At 34.4% G+C, this 25104-nt stretch overlaps 1 protein-coding gene across 1 annotated transcript; it reads right to left on the bottom strand.

Annotated features, from left to right (window-relative positions):
• Positions 1-1283: 1283 nt before the first annotated feature.
• Positions 1284-19387, bottom strand: LOC137400064 (uncharacterized). The gene is made up of 3 exons (XM_068086376.1): positions 19364-19387; positions 5633-5770; positions 1284-2146 (listed from the first exon to the last, which is right to left on the bottom strand). The coding sequence occupies exons 1-3, from the start codon at positions 19385-19387 to the stop codon at positions 1958-1960; spliced, it is 351 nt and encodes a 116-aa protein (XP_067942477.1). The 3' UTR covers positions 1284-1957.
• Positions 19388-25104: the final 5717 nt, after the last annotated feature.

Raw genomic sequence — 25104 nt, 5'->3', positions numbered from 1 at the left:
CGGGATTAGAGACTTGTCTCAGCCTACCAATCCCGTAAAAAGCAGACAGAATTCCATCTTTAATTGACTTTTTTTAAATGATTTTCTTTATTTAGAAATATGAATTAGCAATTTAATTATTTACTTGAGCAATTACGATAGGCTTAGTACTACTATTTCGGGGCTAAAAATTGTGCCTCTTTCGCGTGTGCGAAGAGTACATGTGGCAACGATTTGATCTTTCTTTATTGTAAGCTGTTCAGCATGAACGCATGCAATTGTTTGATCTCTGCAAAAAAGATTCATTTAGAGAAAGACATTGACTGGTTTGACTTTGACATTGACTGGTATATATATATATATATACATATATATATATATATATATATATATATATATATATATATATATATATATATATATATATAGTCAAATTAGATTGAATAGGAGGCCACTTTGGAAAATATATCCACGATATAGGGCTTTCTGATAATAGGAGGCTTCTGATAGGAGGCTTCGCTAGAAACATGCTTAAACAACTCTACTCGTCATGCTGATCGCATACGTATCTATTTTGTATTTTGCATAAATTTTGCCGGAGAGTTCAACATTTTGGAAAATTTTGCAGGTTAGGAGGCTCTGTAGTTTGAAATGGAGGACCTCCCATTAGCGTAAAATTTGAAAATCTTTATACAAAATTCTGAGTTGTCTTCTCTTTTGCAAGAGAAGTTATCTTCTCATTAATTTCAGGGCCTCCTATTATGTTTTTATATCTTGAATTAGATAGTCCTAGTTCCAGGCTCTAATTCTTTTCTTTTTATATAAATTTAGCTAATTATGATATTTAGTTTGGTTCTTTTTAGTTGTAATGAACCTTTATTGCATCATTTAATTTTCTATCAATTGGTTAAAAAGCAAACAAATTTGGGTTTCAGGGATTTTGCTAACAGATCTTAAGAAAACCGATTTGCAAGCACATCTGTGTGTGCTTTGATCTAAAGTTTATCATACATATTATTCATAAAATTGAAAACTTATGCTTTCCCTTAATAGCTTGTTAGTGGGCATGCATGGCAAAAACAAGCATTTTGTCCATTTTAAAAAAGTTGTAATAAGTTGCAATAAAAACTATGATGGTATTGACATCAAGTAATTAGTATTGAAACCATCCTGGTTGTCAAATAGAAAACTTTTAAAACGTATATTAATTAAAACAGTGCATATATTCATGCTGCCAAATATGCCTGGTAGAGTCAGAGACACTCAATTTTTAAAACATAAATGTCAATCATGGGATATTTGCATACCTGTGGCCACATTTATTACTTATACAATTTGATTAAGTCAATTCATTGCTACTGAGGCAAAACTGGGAAATATAGCATATGTGGGGCCCTTTGGATTATAACAGGTTTCAGATAAGAGCTTTCGATGAAACCATGCAGTAACATTGAACACACTGTGCAGATTGCATGCATGTATATCTAACTCACATTTATCAACATTGGTCAGCATATTTCTTTAAAAAAAGCCCAAACTTACTCAAAAGGAAAAAAATTGACTCTTTAAGCAACCCCGTCAAGGAGTTGAGTTTACAGAAAAGGAAAGCTCAATATAAGTACGTCAAACAAATTGTTTAAGTGAGTGCAACGGTGACAAATAAAATATTCTTAAAACACAATGAGTTTGTATAAATCTAAAAGTCTTTAGTGCAAATGGAGCAACCTATCAAAAGCAGGCCAAACAGCTGTTACATTACCAAAAGATTAAAAATCAAAGCATTCACAAGAATACCATAAAACATCAACAAAAGTGGACTATTTTATTTCTGTCAAATAAAGCTGTAGAGCTTCAAAACACTGAGCTCCATAATTGTCTTGCAAATTGTGTGACCATTTCCTGGCACCTCGAGTATAATGTGTGCAGTGGTGGTAGCTGTAACTAATGGCTCTGCACAACGTTTAAAATATGATTTTAGCTAGAGATCTTTGAAGCAATTCGCAAGAGAACTTTGCTGACTGTAGACACGTCCAGCTACCGAAAGAACTTTAAGGTTGGATGTCATTTCAGTCACTGGATGCCTTTTTGGAAATTGAACATCAACTTGTTGTTTGAAGGTTAGGCAATCTTGACCACTTTGCCTCCACTGGTAAATATGCTGCTCTACCTGCAAAGAAACCAGTTATTAACCTGTTAGTATAGTTAAAAATTAGGAGAATGTTGAACACTAGTCATTTTACAGACTTTCCCAAGATACCAAACCAGCTTTAAAACAATACTGACTAAAAAGTGTGCTCCATCATGTTGTTTTAGAACGCTTAGGAGATTGGCCAGAAACTTGAAGAGTAGGCTTTTGCAGCAAGCTATATCGGTGGCTGTACTAAATTTAGGTCGCACAGAAGATGCTTTCCTACTAAAACTCTGCATAATTATGTTTCCCCTAAAGAGATTGCAGTTCTCACTATGTTGATGTTTTGCCTAAAAAAAAATTAACCTAGTAAGCCTTAAAAATTCTTGTTTCGATGTTGTTAACACAAGTTAACTCAATAAAAGTAAAAAACAACAAACATTATCATTAATGCTTTCTTTTAAGCTAAAGCTTTTTTGTCAAACTATTAGGTAAGAATGGTATCTTTTAAATATAAAATGTAATGAATAGTTGGGTTAAGAAAAGCTTTGCTTTACAAACTAATAATTACAGCGTTACCATTCCTCTTATTTCTAAGCAAAATGCACCAAAATCTACAAAATTTTACACATTCAGCCTGTACTGTGATGAGAACCGTGTCTGTCCATATAAAGCCACCATTGGATAATGGAAAAATATTGCATCCCACAGGATTTGAACTTGCAACATTTACCTTGCTAGACTGACACTACAACTATGCTAATTGACCTTGTAATAATTTGCAATATTTGAATGCATAATTATTGCAACTGATAATCTTTTACAGCACTCTACACTGCCATGGTATTTTTTAGTTCAAGCCAAGTTGATTCAAAATCTTGAGCTGAGTAAAATTCCTAACTGTCTACACGGTCAATTTTTTCCATGCACAAATTGACTATAAATTGTATAAAAGTCCCTTTTCATTCAGTTGGCCTTTAACACTGTAAGGTTGGTGTGTATGAATATGCCTTTCACTGCAATGCATACATGTACAAATTAAGCATAGGGTTACTGCCAGGTTACTCTGCAAAGCAGAGTTGTCCTCTCGCGCACTCCAAACAAATCCTAAATATTTAGGATTATACATTAATCATTAATTATATAGACACTATTGAAATTCTTTAAATAGTTGAAAAGTTTCTATTAAAACATATTTTTAGCTTTTGTTTACACTATTTAGTCTCTGCTTATATAATAAAGCTACTTTTTGCCATTAGCATGTCTGTGCAAATGCGCTCGTTTATAACAGTTCATCTTCGTAGACTATTTGAGATGACCAAAATAAATTCTAGCTCAGCTAAAAATTTAATTCTGATGCTGATATCAACTGATTTGGCAATTAAAAAAACATTCAGTTTTGAAGGTAGTAAACATGAATTTGGAGATCAAAAAGAAGGTGAGGTGAATAAAAGCCACAAGAGACAGACTGCTACTTGTTGCGGCTAGCTAACAAAGTAAAATCAGTGTCTGTATGACTTATCATTTATCCATCGTCGGGAAGAGCTTGATAGCAAGATAGATTTTGATGAGACTAGATATCATGACATTCAGCTTGGTATACAGACGGTCCCTAACCTACGAACGAGTTACGTTCCGAACATTTGTTTGTACAGTGAATTTGTTCGTAAGTTGCTTCAGTGCTATATTTTGTATTATAATTTATGCTTAAAATGTATTTATTTATTATTTATGCCTACATGTATATAAGTATATTGAAGGTTTATATAAGTATGCTTAAGGCTTGTATAAGTAACCTGTAAATTGGTTTGTACTGAAAAAACTTTTTAATAAAATGGAGAGAATACTGTGGTGGACGCCGGGCCATGACACTGCATTTCTTATTGATTGTGTGTATTGTCCTTTGTTATTATATCATTGTTTTAATCGTTATGCTGGAACTTATCGTTTTTGTCCTTTTAATGTGTTGTCCTTTTATTATACCGTTGTTTCACTCGTTATGCTATTGTTATATCTGATATCCCATCATAACACTATCATTTATCGTCACTTTTATTGTTGTCATACCAACTCGCTAGCGGTCCTATTTATTCACCTTGTTAGCCGGTGTTCTCACCGTTTGCCGTTAGGACGGAACGGTTGATATTACTGAATATAACGGAGCGATCTCATTTATTTGAGCAGAGCAGATAGATGTACGCTTCTCGAATAGTGAAATTTCCTTCGCTAATAAAAAGCTGAATGAAACTACACACACTCTTCTTTTTATTTATTAGTCTAGATCGTGCCAACTAAAGGTCGGCAAACTCCTTTACAATACATACAGGAAAAATAAAAAAGTTATTTGCGCATTGGAGATACGTTCACACACTTATGCACTGCAACAAACTGGGCAGAGGAAGGTGGATGCTGGGTGATGCTTCTACATAGCGCCTCTTTCTGCCGCTAATACGTCGGTAATACCGTCGGTATTATCGATGAATATACACGCAGACCTGTTCGTATGTACCGTTGTTCGTAACTCGAATGTCCATAAGTAGGAGTCTGTCTGTATTAACACTCCAAAGCTATCACTGATAGATCCACTTCAAATATTTCTGATTTCTTGCTAGGCGAATCATTTTACATATTTTTGACAAAAATGACAATCTCTAATGACAAACTAGTTTAACAATGTATTGGTATCTATAATAGCGAACCCTATGCATCTTATCATTGCTCAAGTTTGGTAAGAATGTAAGCGATATTTTTAAGGACAACTATGAAAATTTTGTTAATAAATTTGGGAATTTTCACCAACTTGACACTTTACCCTATATGGCATTACTTATGTTGGTCAAACAAAAGCTTTACATAAATTCTTTACATTGAGAGGAATTTGCGTTATAATAGGTATACATGTACATTATAGCAAAATTTGCTGTACAGCTATTCCAACCAGATAGAAATCTGACCTATGCCCATAGTACAAAAAATTCATAATTTGAGTTAAAATACTTGGATTTAAGTTAGAATATGACCTAAAAGTCAATGAAAGGAACATTAATTTACTTTTCACATAGGAAACAAATACATTATGCTAATGAAACAATGCAAGTGTTTTGGCCTTAAAGTTTGGCTCATTTATGTATATACTTGAAAACATTACTTTTTATTTTGTGGGTTTTCACTGTCCACAAAAGACCCTGGTCCCCGTTAATCCCGAAAATTGAATGATGACTTCAGAAAACAGCTATGACAGGCCGAACTGGTTTTGGAACAAAAGGTACATTTCTCACAAACAGAGATTGTAAATGGTACAAAAATGCAAGTTAAGCAATACGAGTGTCATTCAGAGTTAAAAAAAAAGCTATAGCTTGTTGCAAACTATTAGATACATCGTCCAAATACATATTATTGAAATTTTCGGACTAGCACAAAATTTTTCATCTCAATATTTGTAAAATACATCTAAAAAAATATTGTTTTTCACCAAGGTTCATTCTATGTCACTCAATATTTTGGTGTTTTGACACCATAATTTACCTTCACTAAGTTCCTTTGTCCGCTCTCCTCTGACCAGAAACCTCCCCAAATATGTAAGCTTTTGTAACCTTGAATCGCCAATTCTTTAGATAACTTGTCTAGCACCAGAGTGGGTGCGGAACATGTTATAGCAACACCCTGCAATTAGTAATAACAAAATAGAAATATCACATTTTTTGAATAGATGATTTTCCGATTTAAATTAAACTCTGTTCATAGCTAATCAATTGCAAGCTCATTGATTGCTGCAAAAAAAGGAAAAACTGAGCAAGCAGAAGTGCCTCTGATATTTTAGCTTATGACTCTCAATCCCAGCTCTGATATTTGTCATCATTGTGATTTGTAGGCAGTAGAAGAACGCGAGTTAAGCAATGTAAAAACTTATTCATATCCTATTAAAAAAATGGACTTCAAATGTTGAAGTGGTATTTCAAAAGCAATTACTCATTCGTAAAATTGATAGTCAGTAGTCTGACCCTGATCTGGACTTGGCTTTTAGATATTATTGCAAGGTAAAGTTTAGAGCTGGTCACCATAGGTTTTAACTGTGAGTTTCAGTTCCTATCCCAGACACTATGCTTACATATAGTCTGTACAAGTGCTATCGTCAATGGTCAGGCAACCAGAATGCAAGAACATGACAAATATAAACATGCAAGGGTGAATAGGAGCTGTATACACAATTAAAATGAAGCAGTTATTTCACAGGGCACAGTCCAATTTGTAAAACGGAATAACTAGTAAATGACATTCAACTAAATTGTTGTTGATGACAGCCCTGCACAAGCTTCAGCTAAACATTCACAGAAAAAAATTTCATAAAGAAATACACAAACTAAAAAGCAATTATACTTAGTCAATACTAAGAATGATTATGAAGTTTAAGAATATTAATCAAAATTACGTACAGTGGCACTCGCATACCGTTGTTGCTTGAAAGGTATGTTTCCAAAAGAAAGTCTTGTCATTTTTCGAAAAGATCACTAATGCTTAAAGGTTGACTTGCAACAAAATTCACACTACAGTTATTTGGTATCAAAAGATTCACTATGTCTTACTCTGTTGTGTTGCATGTGCAATATATGTAGAAATGTGATAACATGCTCTTAAAAGCTGAAAAGCGAACAGTTAATCGCCGCCATCACAAAATTGCCGAAGATTACAATCCCGTTCCAAAAATGGGTCAAATGGAACGTAGCTCAACAAGATGGCTTCTGTTTACACTTTCATGCAACCTCATTCATTTAAATTATTTCACAAATACACTTCACGCATTCAATAAAACGATGTCTATTGTCCTCAAGCATCTGTTTCCTCATCACTGCATTGATGTCACTTTGAGCACTGATATCTCAAAACCTACCATAAAAATTTGTTTAATTTTTAACCTTAGCTCGAAGGAATGCATATCATCATCTGATAAGCATGAAAAGCCTGTTGGTCACCTGTGATAGTCAAAAAATGCTGCGGAAATTATGCTCGCTGTTTGGCAAGAAGCATGGGTCACATGATCAGATTGCGACTAGACGATTAGATCAACCCAAAACAAAGTTGTAAACTAGCGAGCATCTATATTTGGTAAGAGCTCTTTGGTGAAACCCAAAGTTTATGTCATAAACTAGTGCTACAAGAAGTTTTATATTGAGCCTTTTACGGAACTTACAATTCATGTGAGAAGATCACTTGTCAAAACAATAACCAAATCATTTTACTATGTCAGCGAAATAAATTGATTCCAATCTACGGCGGTTTCGGGATCGCGGAGATTAACTGTTTCTTTTTTAGCTTTTAAAAGCTTGTAATCACAGTTCTCCATATTTTGCACCTACAACACAGCAGAGTAAGCCATGGTGAATCTTTTGATACCAAATAACCGTAATGAAATTTTGTTGCAAGTCAACCTTCATCAAGCAAAATGATAACAAGCTCCAGTACCATGCATTGACAACTTGGGCAGCTAAGTCGTACATGCAAATCAGATGGGTATTTTATGGTATTTTGGAAAAGCCAATAATTAACCAATATTTGAGTTTTCATCAAATTAAAGTACATTTAATGGGCCATTTTAGCAGCGCAAAGAAAGCACATTTCTGATGACCATTTGCACCAATTTAGGGCAGGTAGTAGGAGTGAAACAAATTGGTTCGACTTATTTTAGTCAAAAATGGATACAAGTATTAGCCAAATGAAAGTTTGTTACGGAAAGTTTTATCATAATAACATAATTTGAAATAAATTATATGATAAACCTCTTGCAGTTGCTTCATTTTGTCCTGCAAACGCATTAAAATCTGTAATAGAAAACAAGACACCTATACAAAATCAAAACTGGTAGTTAATTTCTGTTAGTGATGAAATATTTTTATTGTAGTTCTACAATAGCACTATAAGTTCCAAACAGTGCATTAACTATTAATATGTGTCATGATCACAGAATTCATGGTAAGTCGGGATTACAAGGTTTAGCAAACAAAATTTTGATTCTAGCCAAATTACAGCAGATTTTATGGTCAAAAAACTGAAGCATGTTTACCATTAGTGCAAAAACATAGTTCCAAGAAAACTGGTGTTAAAGTTTGAGAAACGAAAACAAATGTACAGTTTTGTTTACATTTCAAAATGACATAGCAACCAATATCAAGATATTGTGATATTTATCTAGATTTCTGCACTTGGATCCAAAACATTATGCTGAATTTAAAAATCTAAACAGATTTTAGCTGGTTTTCAAAGAAATAGCTGTATATTTATAAGAAAGTGTATTACTTAATTTTGCAGATATTAAAAACAGCTTGAAAGTATCGCGATATTGGGCACACCCAAATCATCAACCAAATCTTTATAAAATTAACAACAGTAACATATTGCACACCATCGGTCACTATATACTTCGACCTTGCAAACTCAAATAATTATTCTCCTAACTAAATCTGACTATAATTTCATAAAAATTGAATAATTATTCTTATTATTAAATATTGTAGTATTCTGGTAAGAATTGTTAGGAAAATATTACCGCAACTCCCTTTACTTTCACTGCTTTTGACATCAGTTAGAATTCCAAAGTACTTATTACAAGTGTCCAAAATGTCAAAGTTACCTTTAAAATTGGCAAAAAAGAAACAATTATTTAAATCGGACACCATTTTTCAGTACTTCTTGTTTAGCATAGCAACGGTTTTAAGTTTTTTTTCGAGGGTAAAATACTTTTATTGGCTAAACTGACTTCAGATTCAGAAAGATCACTCTTTGATTGGTCCAGAACTACAGGTTACAAAATTTGTTACCGATATTATAAGTTCAGTTGGTGCAACTTCAAAGTCGAATAACTCAACTTCGTGATTTGCGACTTAACCATGGTTTCTGTGACCGCAACCCATATGATCTACCTGCTTATAACTTCAACTCCTTTACTACCAAATGGATCTCTCTACCGCGACATAAGTGTTTCGTGAAACCTAATTTCTAAAAAGAGTGTATAAATGGTTATAACTTTACACCCCAATTGTTTATTAACAATATTTTTATAGCAAGTTTGTCAGCATAAGTTTTTATGTCAGTTCATGCCCCCAAAAATATTACAAACAAGTTGCCGAGTGAGAGGGACCACTTTTCGTCCATTTTGAAATTACTGTGAGATAAGCACAAAACTCTAGTCGGATGATTTATGAATATTATTAGTTTACATGTTAATTAATCTGATGAACATAATTACTCTCATTAGTACTATTGCTCAATAAAGTTACTCAGTCTATAGATCTGAAGTTAGTAACCATTTATGGCTGTATTGCTTCTGAAATTACTGGTCATCAGTAAGAAGATTTCATAAAACAAGTTTTTGCAAAGCAATATTATGCTCAGGTTGTAAACGCATTCTTATTTGCTCAAAATATGCAAATAATAGCTTTTTTTAATCAGGTATAGATGTAATAAGGTAATTTACTAATTACTCAGTAATCGGAAACAATTTGTTCAAAAGCTTGCTAAAGCCGCATCATGCAGCACTTGGCCATACAGAAACACATTGCCAAACGAGCTGTACTATTGGTAGTTTAAGAGTTCACACTGAAACAGCTTCAAAATAAAATTAAGACATAAGAAATCAGTGCAATAACTCCTTCGTATTACATTTACTTCATGCCTTGTTGTAATTGAGCATCATACTGCGTGCACGATTGGGAAAAAATGGCTGCAAGATCAAAATTTACCAAGTATTTAATTTCTTAATGAAGCCGTGATAAAAAACAATTTAGACAATTAATGCAGAATTTAAATGCAACTGCATTTCATCAGCATTTTTATAAGCAGGCTTAGTGTAAAAAACAGAGTAAGAGCCATACCACAAGTTCATGAAGTTTTGAACAAATTGTTACTTTACCCTTCAATATGTTATAAAATGCTAAGACAAGGTTAAACAATTATTGACGCTGTTGGAAGAAAGAACGTTTCAAATGCCTCTAGATTTCATAAAAAACAGCTAAAAAATGATGGCCAGGGTTCTTGAGGACGCTTTTATTTGTATGAAAGATTGGTAGATAGAACATTATTACATGAACAGACAACTCCAGAATTAAAGCGCAAACATTGTGGCTATAAAAGGTAAATAAAAATTGGTTCAAAGTAAAAGCTAAAAGGCTATTGTGCCTGGTAGTGGTAGCATCATTACCATATCATTTTTCTATTGAATAACGTAATACACTTTTTATTAGAAGAGAACAGACTTTGGTACATTAATTTGTCCTACATGTGATGGCTCTTATTAAAGACCTAATTTTCACCAATGAAGTGTGCCCTCAGATTAAGATGACCCTATTTATGAACCGCACCGCCTATCAGAGTTTTTTTAACATACACATTAATCAGCAGAAGGTTTTACGCCTAATGTTACCGACAAAAAATCTAAAAAGTGTGTTGCAGTATGAGCTTGATCAGGTTCTCATCCTCTTTTGCTGATACAATAGGTAGCAATCAGTAGTCCATTTTTCAAAGGTTTATTTATTGCCCATTTCTAAAACCTTGGTAGCTGTAAAGGTCTAACACAGCTGTTTATTGCAATAATAAACTGTAAAAACAAAAATAATGATTCTCAAAAACTTTGGTCCCTGTTGGCTGTTAACATGTTTTCTATTAGTTAGATGCAGAATGGCGATTGGTTTTTTTCTATTAGGTACACATATGACCGGCTAACTAGTTGCCTACTCACTAATAAGAAATGTTTTGTACAAAGATTTTTTTAGCGCATTGCTCTTGGTTATAAGCATACATTGCGCTGAGCTGCACTGCGCAGCCTGTTGTACGCACTCAGTTATTGGACTAGACCAAAATCTGATTGTGTTTTAGACTTTTTCCATTCGGAAAACCCAGGCTACACTCATTAAGAAATACATTCAATCTTTAAAAAATGGTTAATATTTTAATACTTTGATATTGTAATTGTACAATTTAAATATCAATTGTACATGCCACTCCATACATGGTTATTTTGCTTCATAACTATTGTTTTACTATTTTTGCGGATTGTCAGTCCTATAGTATTTTAGTGTAGCCAACTACCCAATGTAATGACTGCAGTCTCCAGAGCTCACTTTAGTCATCAAAGCCCAATTTAATTATCAGAAGATTAGGACTACAAAAAGTAGAGGACTCATCAACTTACCCTTCAGTTTTTCAAAAAACTTGTAGGCCAATATGATTAGTTCTGTGAGAATATGATTAAAGAACAATAGTTCTGCTTGGTGAGCTCATCTTCGTTCTCCAGATTAAACAACTTCTACAAAAGCACAAAGTTTTTAACATTGTATAAAAAAATAAGTTGATGAGGACTTTATGCACAGAGTCTCTGACCACCTTCAATTTGGTATTGGAAGAAATGTTAAAAGTGAGCTTCTGTTAAACCTATATTTGAATGCACCTGGATTTGATTGGCACCGCTATTTGGGACCACATCAGGAGAGTGCTTTGAAAATCGAGCGCCATCTTTTTAATGAACGCCACCTCTATTTGAGGAGGTAAGTTACCTTCTCAGTATAGGTATAGGTTTAAGTATATTCACTTTTTTTTGAAAATATAGCAAGGAGCTTTTAAGGTCCAAACAGGGCGATTTTATTGCAAGCGTCATGAGGAGGGCGAAGATATCGCTGGTGCGTGCATAAACACACTTGAGCGCTTTACTAGTAAATGATATAATGGGCAGGCTCACAACCTGCCAATAAAAATCCGTATCATCAGTTTTTTCGGAGTTGTTAATAAATTTAGGCCAGTCAATATGTCGTCGTCTAGGCTACAACATGAACAACCTCCACATTTGTTATTAAACCTATCTTCCTTTCAAAGAGTGTACACTGCCTACACTATAAGAAGACAAAAGAAAGACGATTCTTGTATTTTTAACTGTATTGTTTTTACAAATTTTTTATACATATTATATTTTGTAGTGGTTTTTCATATTTAATATATTAAATATTTACCCTTCTCAAGATGGTCAACCGGCGCAACGATTGACTCCAGATGTTGGTTTTCAACTCAGATTTTTTTTTAATTGTGTTTGTTATGATGGACAGAACTGGGAGTGCTATTATTAAATTCATGAACAATTGAGTGTTTGTTCTGAAGATGTTTCAATCGTAACAAAATAGAAAATTGGCGCTGCTGTACGTTGTTGAACATCAGTAAGAAATAATTACCCGCCGTAAAATTACATTCTGGTAAAAACTAACCAATCGAAATGCATCTCGTTAGCAATAAAGTTGTGTAGAGAAATTCTAGCTTTATCGCTCTGCATGAACACGCTGAGTGAATTTTAACGCAGATTAGCGCCACGCAGCGCATTATCAGCTTGCACTTTTATCCCATAAGTGCCAGAGTCACAGCTAGGAGCAATAGGTCGGCTTTGCGCTAGAGGACAAGCAAGGCTAAAAGTGATAAAAAATAGTTAATACACAATAAACTTTATTTGTCTACAAAAAAATATAGCATAAATGCTGAGACATTGTGACAAAATGTGGTAACCTGACCAAAATTTGGAACAGAGTTCAATTAGTGATGAGGGAGCAAAAGTATCCTACATGGGAGCTATTGCACACTTTAAACATGATATTTGTACCTCACAAACTCACATGGTCTTTTAGAGTAAATTAGATGCTCCTATAACATATATCTCCTATAGCATAAATTCTAGAAAAAGTCAGGCAATTTTGTAAAGTTTTTGCTTTGTACCACGTCAAAAACGCCATATAACTTAAAGTGTATCATCGGGCGAGTTCTAAAGTTCGATTTGAGTGTTAGTCTGTCTTGCCACACCTGCGAGAAAAGAAAGCGACATACAGTGGTGTCAGAAAGTCTTTGTCCACCTCAAACCTCACTGCCCATTTTAGGTAAATTTGTTGTTGTAGTCATGTAGAGGGATTGAACCCTGACAAACCATGCATCATTTAAAAGTAAGTTAACATTAGATCTTGTTGACACCATCAGTAATAAAATTAGGGTTAATCAGGGATCAATAATCAATTTTAGGCCAATCAATGTGAATCAGTGCTTATTAACTCATTTTCAAACGCAATATGACATTATTAATTTTCAAGTGGAATATTATCACAACAATACGGGTCCTTTTGGACAGCATGTGCAGCAAAGGTTTACAGTTTTGCTTGTTCAAAAAGGAACAGCTAGAGATCCCAGAATTCATACCAGCGTCAACATCAACCATGGATAAGAAATGTGTCAACGGCCTCATCATTCACCTGCATACGATGGCCAATCTGAGCAGTAGAAAAATAGCGAAGAAGCTTAGAGTATTTCAATCTAAAGAAAATTAAGTGGTAAAGAAATGAACGCAGCATCAAACCACCAAAGATCTACCACGATCAAGGCGTTTGAAAAAACCAGCTGTCCAACATGATTGCTGGTTTCAGATTATGAACACTCAAGCGCTCGTGAGGCTTGTTCACAGCATGCCTAAGGCTGCAGAATGGTTATAGTCTGCAAAGGCTACCAGATAAAATATTAAAATGCAAAACAACCCCAATGGCTTTTTTCTGGGCCCATAACAGTACAAGACTGTTATTTTCAATTTAGAAAATAATTAAAGAAGAGATAATAACAAAATTTGCGATGACATATTTTCTGGTATGCAGTGTGAATGAGTAAGCAGCGGTTGATACAATAGAAGATATTTGGCAATTTTAAAATCTAGTTATTTCTATTCTTCAGCTCATTAGGATTGTTTTGATACAGGGTTTTATGTATGCGGTGCAAAATATTTCCAAGTTATGATGAATTTATTGCAGTGCTACACTTACTTAAACAGGCGGACAAAGATTTTTTCCCAACACTGTACATAAAGCATTATACATATAATACATACAATTTCCATGACATTCTGACTCTTGTGATAATTTGTCTGAAGTGACGACGGAACAGAGAATAGGTACATAAAGCAGTGCAATTGTTGATAAATACTTTTAAGGCTATTGGTCAGTGCATCTGAATGTCACGAGTTGGAGTTGCAATCTTGAGCTCTTACGGACGAATAGATGACGAAAAGGTACTACCGCTTTTTTATAGTGAAACTATTTTTTCTTAGTCATTTGTTGTAAGTCGCTGTCGCCGTCAAAACTATGCGCTCTTCATCAAATTATTGTCAAATTACCACAATCATGGTCTATTAAACCAATGAGGTTGATCATGAAAAGTTGTCGATGAAAACCAATAATAATGCAGTTAAGGCACCGCCAATACATTCAAAAGAATTTATGTCAGATTCTCACATGAGCGAGTTTGGAAAGGTCCTGAAATGGTTTAGATAATTTACCTGTACAAATGTATGTTAACATTCTTATAATGAAAAATCCTTATCATGTAAACGTTCCTGGAACCGATCATCCCCTTTTAGGAGCGCCTACTGTACAGTCATGTCTGATATGAGAGCAAAATGCATTCTTGGACAAAAGCTCGCAAGTTAATTTTCTTAAAGTCCTATCTCAAAAAATGTTTTTCATATAAATTAACTAAAGATAAATTATTGTGTTGCCATCCTCTAAAAACTACCAATAAGAGATATAACAATGAAAAAATACATGATTTTATCTATTCATGCTCTATACCCATGCCTCCAAGGTTACAAATACCTATGTAAAGGTTATGGTCTGCATTAAAATGTAGCAGTATTATGTATAACATAATTTTGAGTAGTGGCAGTATGCAGCAGTCCATACAGTAGCATACCATATGAATTTCTGACCTTTCTGAGAGTCATAGCACTAATGACGGTGTGAGAGAGACTTGATGCAACACGCTTGGTACTCTACACTTTTGTGAAATCGCATAAACAAACTTAAAGTATAAATTTAATATAACTGAATTTAGCTTAATAAAACATACTTGAAAAAAACGCTCTGATCTTATATTAGAGCTAATTCTATTTTTTCTTCATTTTCATTTTTAAATCATCTCTTCTTGGATTCAAACTTTTCGATTTGCTTATACTCTCATTTTCAGCCAACCTTTTTAAAACAAAATTAAAGCAGACCTGACGGGAAAACCAAGTGATGTAGTTTCCGTAACTGGCCTCTCGCATCCTTGGGCATTTAGTGATACATCAAAAACCACCTTGCAAACTCGCATCTCTAATTTTCTAGAATTTCAAGGCGAAAGTGGGTAGCGAGATAGTGAATGGTACAGAATTTGTGTAAAAATAAATTGCTTGAATTCTTAAATCTATTCATTGGCTTTTGTTATAAATATATTGATAATAAATATATTGATATATATATATATATATATCAATATATTTATTTTGAAGGTTTGGGGTAGACTGACACAATCTTCTGAAGAATCAATTGATTTCCTATAGCCGGTTTGTGTATTGACTCCGGTTTGTGTATTGACTCGTGTTCGCTTCAAATTCTGCATCATTTACTATTTTGCTACCCATGAAAGTTTATTATAAGTTATGACTAATGTGTTGAAAGTATATGGGAGGTCATTAGGTACAAAGCCCATCAAGTCAAGTAGTCAATGATGACTTACCAGCTGTTTAAAATTAGGTTGGGTATGTGTCTAATGACAGGGAAGAAGCCTTCAACTGACATTTATGATCTACTCATCGCCAAAATCTTCCGGAAGACAATGCAAGGAAGAGGACCTTGATGACCGCCCAGGCCTATATAGATGAAGGAACCGTGAGTCACCACCGGTTTATATGTCAATGAATTTGATATAGAAATACATAAAGTGCTGGTCAAATGAAAAGCAATACACGAGATATGGATGAATAGCTATGCAAATGGCTTTGTACTAACCCTTGGTATGAAATATTACCCAAGCCTGTGTCATTAGGCAGCAACCACATTTGCTAGTTAAAGCTCTATAATTTTCAAATAAATTAGACAATGCTATGTAAATACATGTAAGATAATATCATAGTTGTTAAATATAAATACAAACTTGTAAAAATCCATGATACAAAACCGAGTTTTAACCCGTTGATCCTTGCTCGATCTAATCAATGCGTGTCAGTAAACCTAGACAATATGTCCAGCAATCCGAAGTTATTAATTTTTTACCAAATATATCTAAACGTGCTAACAATGCAATCATATTTGGTGAAACAGCAGTACAAAAAGTCGGACAACCTACAGCAGATGTCATCAAACAGAAAAAAACAGTATGTCACCATTATTCGGGCTAAAACTATAAAAGTTCGCACGATTTTAAACACTGATTAAACATTTACAGATAATATTCATCCATAGCACACTCATCATCCTTTCATGACTCAAAATATACTGGAAGTTTATATTTATTATCATAAAATTCTACATTTGTATCACAGTCATTTATGACCTACCAACGAATGAGTCGTATTGATTGTTTCGCGATATCATTCTAATAAAATGTGTTATTATAATGAAGGAAGTAGATAAAGATAAGTGAAAAATGTTACAAATGGAAGTGAAGTTTAGAATCTAACATCCTGCGAAAGAATTAATTTTATTAGTTTTTGCTGTTGCTTAAAAACATATTTTGTAAACAGAACCATGTGGAAGCCTGTATTCCGCCGTTAAGGTTTCTGCCACAGCCTACGCGATTCCGTAATACCAGCTGTGAGGGTTCAGAGGGCTAACATTGATGAGATACTGCATTATTTACTCTTTTGATTAGTATTGTTCCTTATACCTAAATTGTAAAAACAAATGAAAAATAATTTTCTTTTGTTTTGCAGGTACAACTACAAAAACATTGACAACAAGCGTGATAATATCAAATCAGAAGATTGGAGACCAAAATTATAAAAACACTACACCATTCTATGTCATTTTAATTGAACAAGTTGAACTGACTGAAACATGCTACATCTCCGGTGTTTTTTTTTGTAAAACCTAACTTAATACATGACACCAGCATAGTCAGCGTGATATTTAAGTGCAACTATAATTAGATCCCGAGTTGCATTAGTCCATAGCAAGCATCGTTGCTGAATATTGCACATCTTTCAAGTGGAGTAAACCCAGCACTTATACATTCTGCTCAAAGAGTTCTTGTGCCAAATCTCAAACTCAGCAGTCAAAATTCTAGCCAACAAGATAAAAATACTCAAACTTTTAAATATCAAGATTTGAGAGAAGATAATTCTCGAATTTCCAGTGAGTATAATCCTACTTTGTACTAACAAAAGGCAACCACAATACCATGAGAACAGTACTACACAGTGTGGGTAAGGTTAGTCAGCTAGGCTATTGAAAACTAGATGAAATCATAATTGTTATACCCTAGGACACTTATATTTCGCTAGTATTTAGTTTCGTGAGTAGCACACAGAGTAAAATTTCGCTGCAACTTAATTTCGCAGCTCTGATGAGTGCGAAAATATAGTGATGTGAAAATAAATACAGTGGAACAAACAAATTAGATTCCTCAGGTCGGGTCCTCTAGTAAAAAAAGTTGTTATATTTGCGACTAGTTTGTATTTGTAACCCGCAGGTATAAATGTATGGCAGAAATCGATAATTCAACGTGATCGCTTGCTGCCATTTGTTTCTTGGACTATCAATGACGTCTCGGTCCTTTCCGTCGTGACCGATATGGTACCAATATTAGATCTCAAGTATTTATAGCAAGCGATGGCCATGGCACGTTTTGAGTTCACAATATTTCAAATTTAAAAAAAATCAAATACAGTACCTGTCTCATAAAAAAGAAAATAGATAACAACCAACATCACAACCAGAACTGTATTACATGGTTGGACCTGGTGAGGGTTGTTATCGTTTTTGGTTGGCAGTAAAATTCATCACTACAATAAGTATTATTTAATTGTATGACTTCACCTACCAGACTTTCATCCTCATCAGTTACAAATTCGGTGACTAAACTGATATCATCATCTTCTTCGTTTGTCTTGGCTTTTCCAAAAAAACTTGTTATCTTAATTTGCTTTGCCATGCTGCTCATTCGGTGTATTAACGAATTTACTAGAAATTTCCCAATGAGCTCAATCACACACAAAATTATCTGCATTTCTAATTTCACGATTTTGTTGTGGATATCAATGAACTACAGGGCCGTATTCCCTTGGACAGCTGGCCGGCTAAGACGCCCCAACTTTTTAGGAATTTCATAGTCCAACGGCTATAGAAAGGTTTTTATCGCTGTAGAATATCACTTTATTCGAAGCCATAGATACAAACGTCAACTTTTAGTAGTTCTTAGGCGTCATTATTATCTTCATCAGCGGCAAAATATTCTTGTTAACGACTTTTATAAAGGTTTGCAAAATATCAAGTTTTAGCAAACATCTGCTTGCCCATATCCTACTTAATGAACTTGAAATAAAATCGGCAAAAATGATCTTTGTTAAAACGCTTAAAAAAAAGATGTCTTCTTTCTGAGCTTTTTAACTGCATACAAGTTTTGCCTGTTTTAATTTTAAAACGTTTTGTCAGTCACATCAGCTAAAACAAAGCAAATCTCAAAAAATAGAAAAATGTTGATACTTGCCAATAAAATTTTTTAAAACTTCACGTGAGAGGCCCGGCTGAGGCCCTACATAAGAGAAACCTGTTGGGAGCTTACAGCACCCCCCCCCCCCTTCTCCACACCCCAGATGTTCATAACTAGTCGTCTAACATTAGCCCCCCAACTTGCAACCAGTGAATACAGGCCTGCTTAGAACATAGCTATTTAATTTCGAATTTTCGCTAGTTCGTTATGATAGTTTAGTTTCGCGCATGAATTTTTCGCGTGATGATGACTCCGCGAAAACGCGAAAGTTAGATGCCGCGAATACTTAAGTGTCCTAGGGTATACAGGGTTTAGCTTTATAAGAGGGTCAGTATGGTGTGATCTCAAGAGTTCAAAACTTTCAAGTTAGAAACAAGTTGGGAAACATTGAAATCAATGTTCAGAGGCTAAGCATGACACTAAACCACAAAAATGTTAATTTTAATGTCATGACCAGAGCTTAATCAATTGCTAATTATGATCTTTGTTATGTGGGCCTACAGAGAAAGGCTATTTTAAATAGTATTCCATAGGCTCTTATTATAATTATTTAAAACAACATGATTTTTAAATTTCTTGTTGGCATGAATAACAGTAAAAAAATAACAAGAAAAAAAGGCGTTCAGCTAATGACTAAGTCGCAGTTGTTGTCAAAATTATAGACCATATAATTGAACCCTGAAAAACAAAATTAAAAAAAGAGGCAGATTGTTTTATCTTGTCAGTACATACCTGCAACAAAAGCAAGTCGGGCATCATAGCACCATTACGAAGCACAATTGCAGAATCTACAGGAAAAAAAGACAATTGATGATTAGCATGCATTCTTGTTGACCAAGGCAAGTTCGACAGTAAATCACAAGTTAGACAAAGACGTATGAGTAACGCATGTAACAAGTGCCAGCGAGGTGTTGACAGTGGCTGATGGGATTAGCCATTTCTCTGAACCAAACAATCACCAGCCATGCTATTACATAATGCCATACACTCAGCTATACACAAATGGATGTTTAAATAATGCTAACTACTAGATTATGACCTTCAGTTCTTGAACTGGGTAATGTTTGGCTCTGAAAGCTAAAGCTCGCAAGATACAAAAGGTGTCCCACAGCACATTGGAGAACTATCAAGCAAATTTAGTCACTGATTTTGCTAATGCTACACACAAATTTGTTGCTAACTAGCATATTAATGTGTATACAGAGAGCTTAATTATTTTGCATGTATCTGTATCATGGTTCAAAAGGTAAGCTTGCTAAAAAATTATTTAGTAATTCGTATCTACCAAAGCATTATGAATTATAGCAACTCTCGACTACTGCTAATCGCTTGACATTTCTACAGTTTCTTCGACTTTTATGACTACAGAGGTTTTTTTGGTTTGCGATTAGGTTATCTGGAGTGTTCTTGTCCTTGCATACACATATCTTTTTTGATCACTTAAACCTTATCTCTATCTCTTCTTCGAGTATATAGAACAATTTAAGTATTATGCAATATATATACTTAAATTGTAATTTTACAGGTAAAAATAACTTTTTATCATTTCGCAGGTAGAACTACAAAAACATTGGCGACAAGCGTCAGAATCTCATATCAGAAGAATGGAGACTAAAATTATAAAAACACTACTTGGCTCCATGTCATATTTAATTGAACTAGTAGAACTGACTGAAACATGCTATATCTATGGTGTTTTATGTGTACAACCTAATTTATTACAAGACACCAGCTTAGTCATCATGATATTGAAATGCAATTATAATTATTTCCATAGTTGCTGTAGTTCATAGCAAGCCTGGTTGTTGAATATCACACATCTTTCAGTCCCAGTAAACCCAGCATTAATCCATTCTGTTCAAATAATTCATGCGCCAAGTCTCACACGCATCAGTCTAAATTCTAGCCAACAAGATAAAAATACTCAAACTTTTAAATATCAAGATTTGAGAGAAGATAATTCTCGAATTTCCAGTGAGTACAATACTACTTTGTACTAACAAAAGTCAACCACAATACCATGAGAACAGTACTACACAGTGTGGGTAAGGTTAGTCAGCTAGGCTATTGAAAACTAGATGAAATCATTTTTGTTATAGACAGGGTTAAGCTTTATAAGAGGGTCAGTATGGTGTAATCTCAAGAGTTCAAAACTTTCAAGTTAGAAACAAGTTGGAAAACATTGAAATCAATGTTCAGAGGCTAAGCATGACACTAAACCACAAAAATGTTAATTTTAATGTCATGACCAGAGCTTAATCAATTGCTAATTATGATCTTTGTTATGTGGGCCTACAGAGAAAGGCTATTTTAAATAGTATTCCATAGGCTCTTATTATAATTATTTAAAACAACATGATTTTTAAATTTCTTGTTGGCATGAATAACAGTAAAAAAATAACAAGAAAAAAAGGCGTTCAGCTAATGACTAAGTCGCAGTTGTTGTCAAAATTATAGACTATATAATTGAACCCTGAAAAACAAAATTAAAAAAAGAGGCAGATTGTTTTATCTTGTCAGTACATACCTGCAACAAAAGCAAGTCGGGCATCATAGCACCATTACGAAACACAATTGCAGAATCTACAGGAAAAAAAGACAATTGATGATTAGCATGCATTCTTGTTGACCAAGGCAAGTTGACAGTAAATCACAAGTTAGACAAAGACGTATGAGTAACGCATGTAACAAGTGCCAGCGAGGTGTTGACAGTGGCTGATGGGATTAGCCATTTCTCTGAACTAAACAATCACTAGCCACGCTATTACATAATGCCATACACTCAGCTATACACAAATGGATGTTTAAATAATGCTAGCTACTAGATTATGACCTTCAGTTCTTGAACTGGGTAATGTCTGGCTCTGAAAGCTAAAGCTCGCAAGATACAAAAGGTGTCCCACAGCACATTGGAGAACTATCAAGCAAATTTAGTCACTGATTTTGCTAATGCTACACACAAATTTGTTGCTAACTAGTATATTAATGTGTATACAGAGAGCTTAATTATTTTGCATGTATCTGTATCATGTATCATGTATCTTCTGACCTTCACCCGACCACGCAAAGACGAGTACACATAAAAATCAACGCGCTTGATGTGGAAAATTATATACTAGTACTACACTATTACTACTGCTCCTACTACTACCGCTAGAAGCAACTACTGATTGCCGAATGGAATCTTCCGATGACGATTAGATTTTGTTGATGGCAGGATCGGCTGCGGGAGCTCTGACACTCTGTATTATATGTAATTATATGTTTGTATATATTTTAAGTCTATAAATATTTTATTATATGTGTCTTCCTTTTTATTATAGCCTTGTTACTTGTTAGGCTATCAATTGTCGTCGTTTATGTTGCCATATCAGCGCACTAGCGGGCCTAATTATTGGCCATTTAAACATTATTACCTGGTGTTCCTACTCAGTCCCGTTAGCCGTAACGGGCAATTTTATTGTATATAAGGGAGCAACGCACACTTAGTAGACAGAGCAAATGGCCGTACGCTCCTCGGCTAGTAAATTTCCTTCGCTAATAAAACATTGAATAAAATCACACTCAATTTATTTCTGTATGAAATAATTTAGATCGTGCCAAGTAAGGGCCGGCAAATTCCTTTAAAGTAGTACATGTAGTAGAACTAGTAGTAGTACTAGTAGTAGTCATACAACTGGCTATTCACTTTTAATTACTTTAAATAAAAGCTCACTATCAGAAAGAGCACTAGGGAAAGTTTAATAACAGTGTCCTAGCCTCTCATTAAACCTAGCCCTTTCGTTTCATAAACTTAGAACTGTCATTAAAGCTTAGGCTCATTTAATCAGAGGCTCTTAGCTTCTGATTGGCTGATGAGCTGCTGGGATTCACCGACACCGACTTTCAAATCAGTACCAACACCGATCTCTTTGCTCACACCGACCGATGCCGACACCGACTCATCAAATTGGTCTGTGCTTGACAAAATGGGTGACAAAATCGGCCAGTGTAAACGCACCAATAGACAAAGACGCGCGAGTAATGCATGTAACAAGTGCCAGCGAGGTGTTGACAGTGGCCGATGGGATTAGCCTGAACTAAACAACCACCAGCCATGCTATTACATAATGCCATACCCTCAGCTATATACAAATGGATGTTTAAATAATGCTAGCTACTAGATTATGACCTTCAGTTCGTGAACTGGGTAATGTCTGGCTCTGAAAGCTAAAGCTCACAAGAGACAAAAGGTGTCCTGCAGCACACTGGAAAACTATAAAGCAAATTTTAGTCATTGATTTTGCTAATGCTACACACAAATTTGTCGCTAACTAGTATATTAATGTGTATACAAAGAGCTTAATTATTTTGCATGTATCTGTATCATGGTTGATTAGCCACTCAAAAAAATATTCAAAAGCTAAGCTAATGGCAAAATAGTCATTTTCCCTAAAGTAATATCTGCTACTGGGAATATTAATAATATCATTTGATAGTATAAACATCCATGGTAAAAGATTTTTCTCATGTCATGCGTATCTAATATCCTTCACGAAGCCTTGCTAGCAAAGCTGATGCTACATGTAGTTCTAGCATTATACAATGTTGCTCATTTTACATCCATTTCTCATCCTATATTTCTATACTGAAAAATGAACTACTGCTAACTTTTGCCTTGCAATGGAAGCTTTGATAAGCATATGGTACGGAAATAATTTTTGTATGAATATTACAATATAAATTATATACCATTTCACTATTCAATTCTTAAATATCCTTCAGTAAACCATATTATTGAAACAGTTGCTGTACATTTTTGAATCCCTTGACATCTTTAAAAAGTTGAAAAACTTATCATGCGCGACCTTGAAGCTTTAATGTAAAGCATGCATCTAGCAACCAGTTAGCAAGACAACATTTTTCTGTAATCCATATCTACGGAAACATTACCAAGGATAGCGACTCTCAATTCCTGCAAATCACTTGACATTTCTACAGTTATCTGCAGCTTTTAAAACTACATATGTTGTCTTGGCCTGCGCGGTCAGGTGGGTTTTGTACCTGCATATTTTTTGCTCCCTATAACTTTATATCTAAGCATTCATAACGGCCTTTATCTTCTTTGATTTTCTGCTTTTCAGTTGTTATACGACTAACACATATATAAAGTCAGAGTGACTGCGTGAAAAACATGAATATAAAATAAATGCTAGGCTACAATCATTCAGGCTTCTAATAAAAGTCCTAATTTTTTGTTACTTTGGATGAGTGACAACCATAAATTCTTTAGTTCAATGTAGTCTCCAAAGTACATGGTAAGCCAGAGCTAAAGCATAAGCACACATACCTGCTACCTTCACTATCTTTCCTATTTCTTAAATAGAGTTTTAGCCTATCCTTGTTCGTCTAAATCAGAAACTAAAAGCTAAAAGCCTGACTGAAACGAGATGGAATGAGTTATATTTACAGCCTTACTTAGGCCTGGTTCGAACCAATATGGCATCTAAGACACGTGAGACAGAGTACCTGTTATGCAAGCGATTGCTCATGGACTACAAGCTCAGAGTGCGCGACTATTATTTCCTACAGAAAGAAATGTCGTCATTTGCGCAATTAAATTAATTTGATGCCCATACGCAGCTACACAATTTGTTTGCTTTCCAGCTGTTGGATACATAATGAGTCGAGATTACGCAGCTGTCCCCAGGTCTGAACCCGGCCTCACCTTAGCATGCGCAGACAAAGGAGTGCCACACTTTGATAATTTCAAGATAAAATAAACTTCACTACAGGATTTGTAAATTTTTGATGGGTTTTATTTATACGCTACCACATGCACCATAATATATATATATATATACAATATATCATTATATTTTTAAAACGATAACTGCAAGAGACTTGCCAAATCATTAGTTCAAAAGGCAATGATAAAAGCGGGGATGAATTTGAGCACAAATTTAAAAAACAATATTTGCATAGTGCATAAAATGCTTTAGAAAAAAAAAATATTTGAAGCATATAGGTGCCTTTTAATGCTTTTTAAATGCTTTCTGGAAGGCTCACCTATCTGGTATGTCTATGAAATTTATTTTAAGACTGCAGGGCTTTCTGCAATGCTTTAAAACAGTATACAGTTCACAAGCTATCGGCATGCTTAATCCATCATGGCTAACTGATTGTCAATGACAGTAGTTTAAAAACACTGCTACATTAAGCGGCAGTAAAAACTTTTGTTAAATCTTTTTTTTGCAGTTTAATATATATGATATCTGAGTAAATACAACCTCTTTAAAATTTATTGAAAGCCTTTTACTGAAAGCATTGGAGTAAGTAAAAACGTCAAAGTTCAGAGTCACAGTGAAATGGCATTGCCTTAATTAGTGTGTCTCTATCAAAGCCGGGCACTGCTACACTTTTGCTGTGTCATTTGCTGTTAATTTCTCTCATCCTTTGTCGAGCTGGAGACACTCCATAGGTATTACGTAATT

This window comes from Watersipora subatra, chromosome 7, assembly GCF_963576615.1.
Source record: "Watersipora subatra chromosome 7, tzWatSuba1.1, whole genome shotgun sequence".
Lineage (NCBI taxonomy): Eukaryota > Metazoa > Bryozoa > Gymnolaemata > Cheilostomatida > Watersiporidae > Watersipora > Watersipora subatra.
This window is presented reverse-complemented; position numbering and strand designations above follow the sequence as displayed.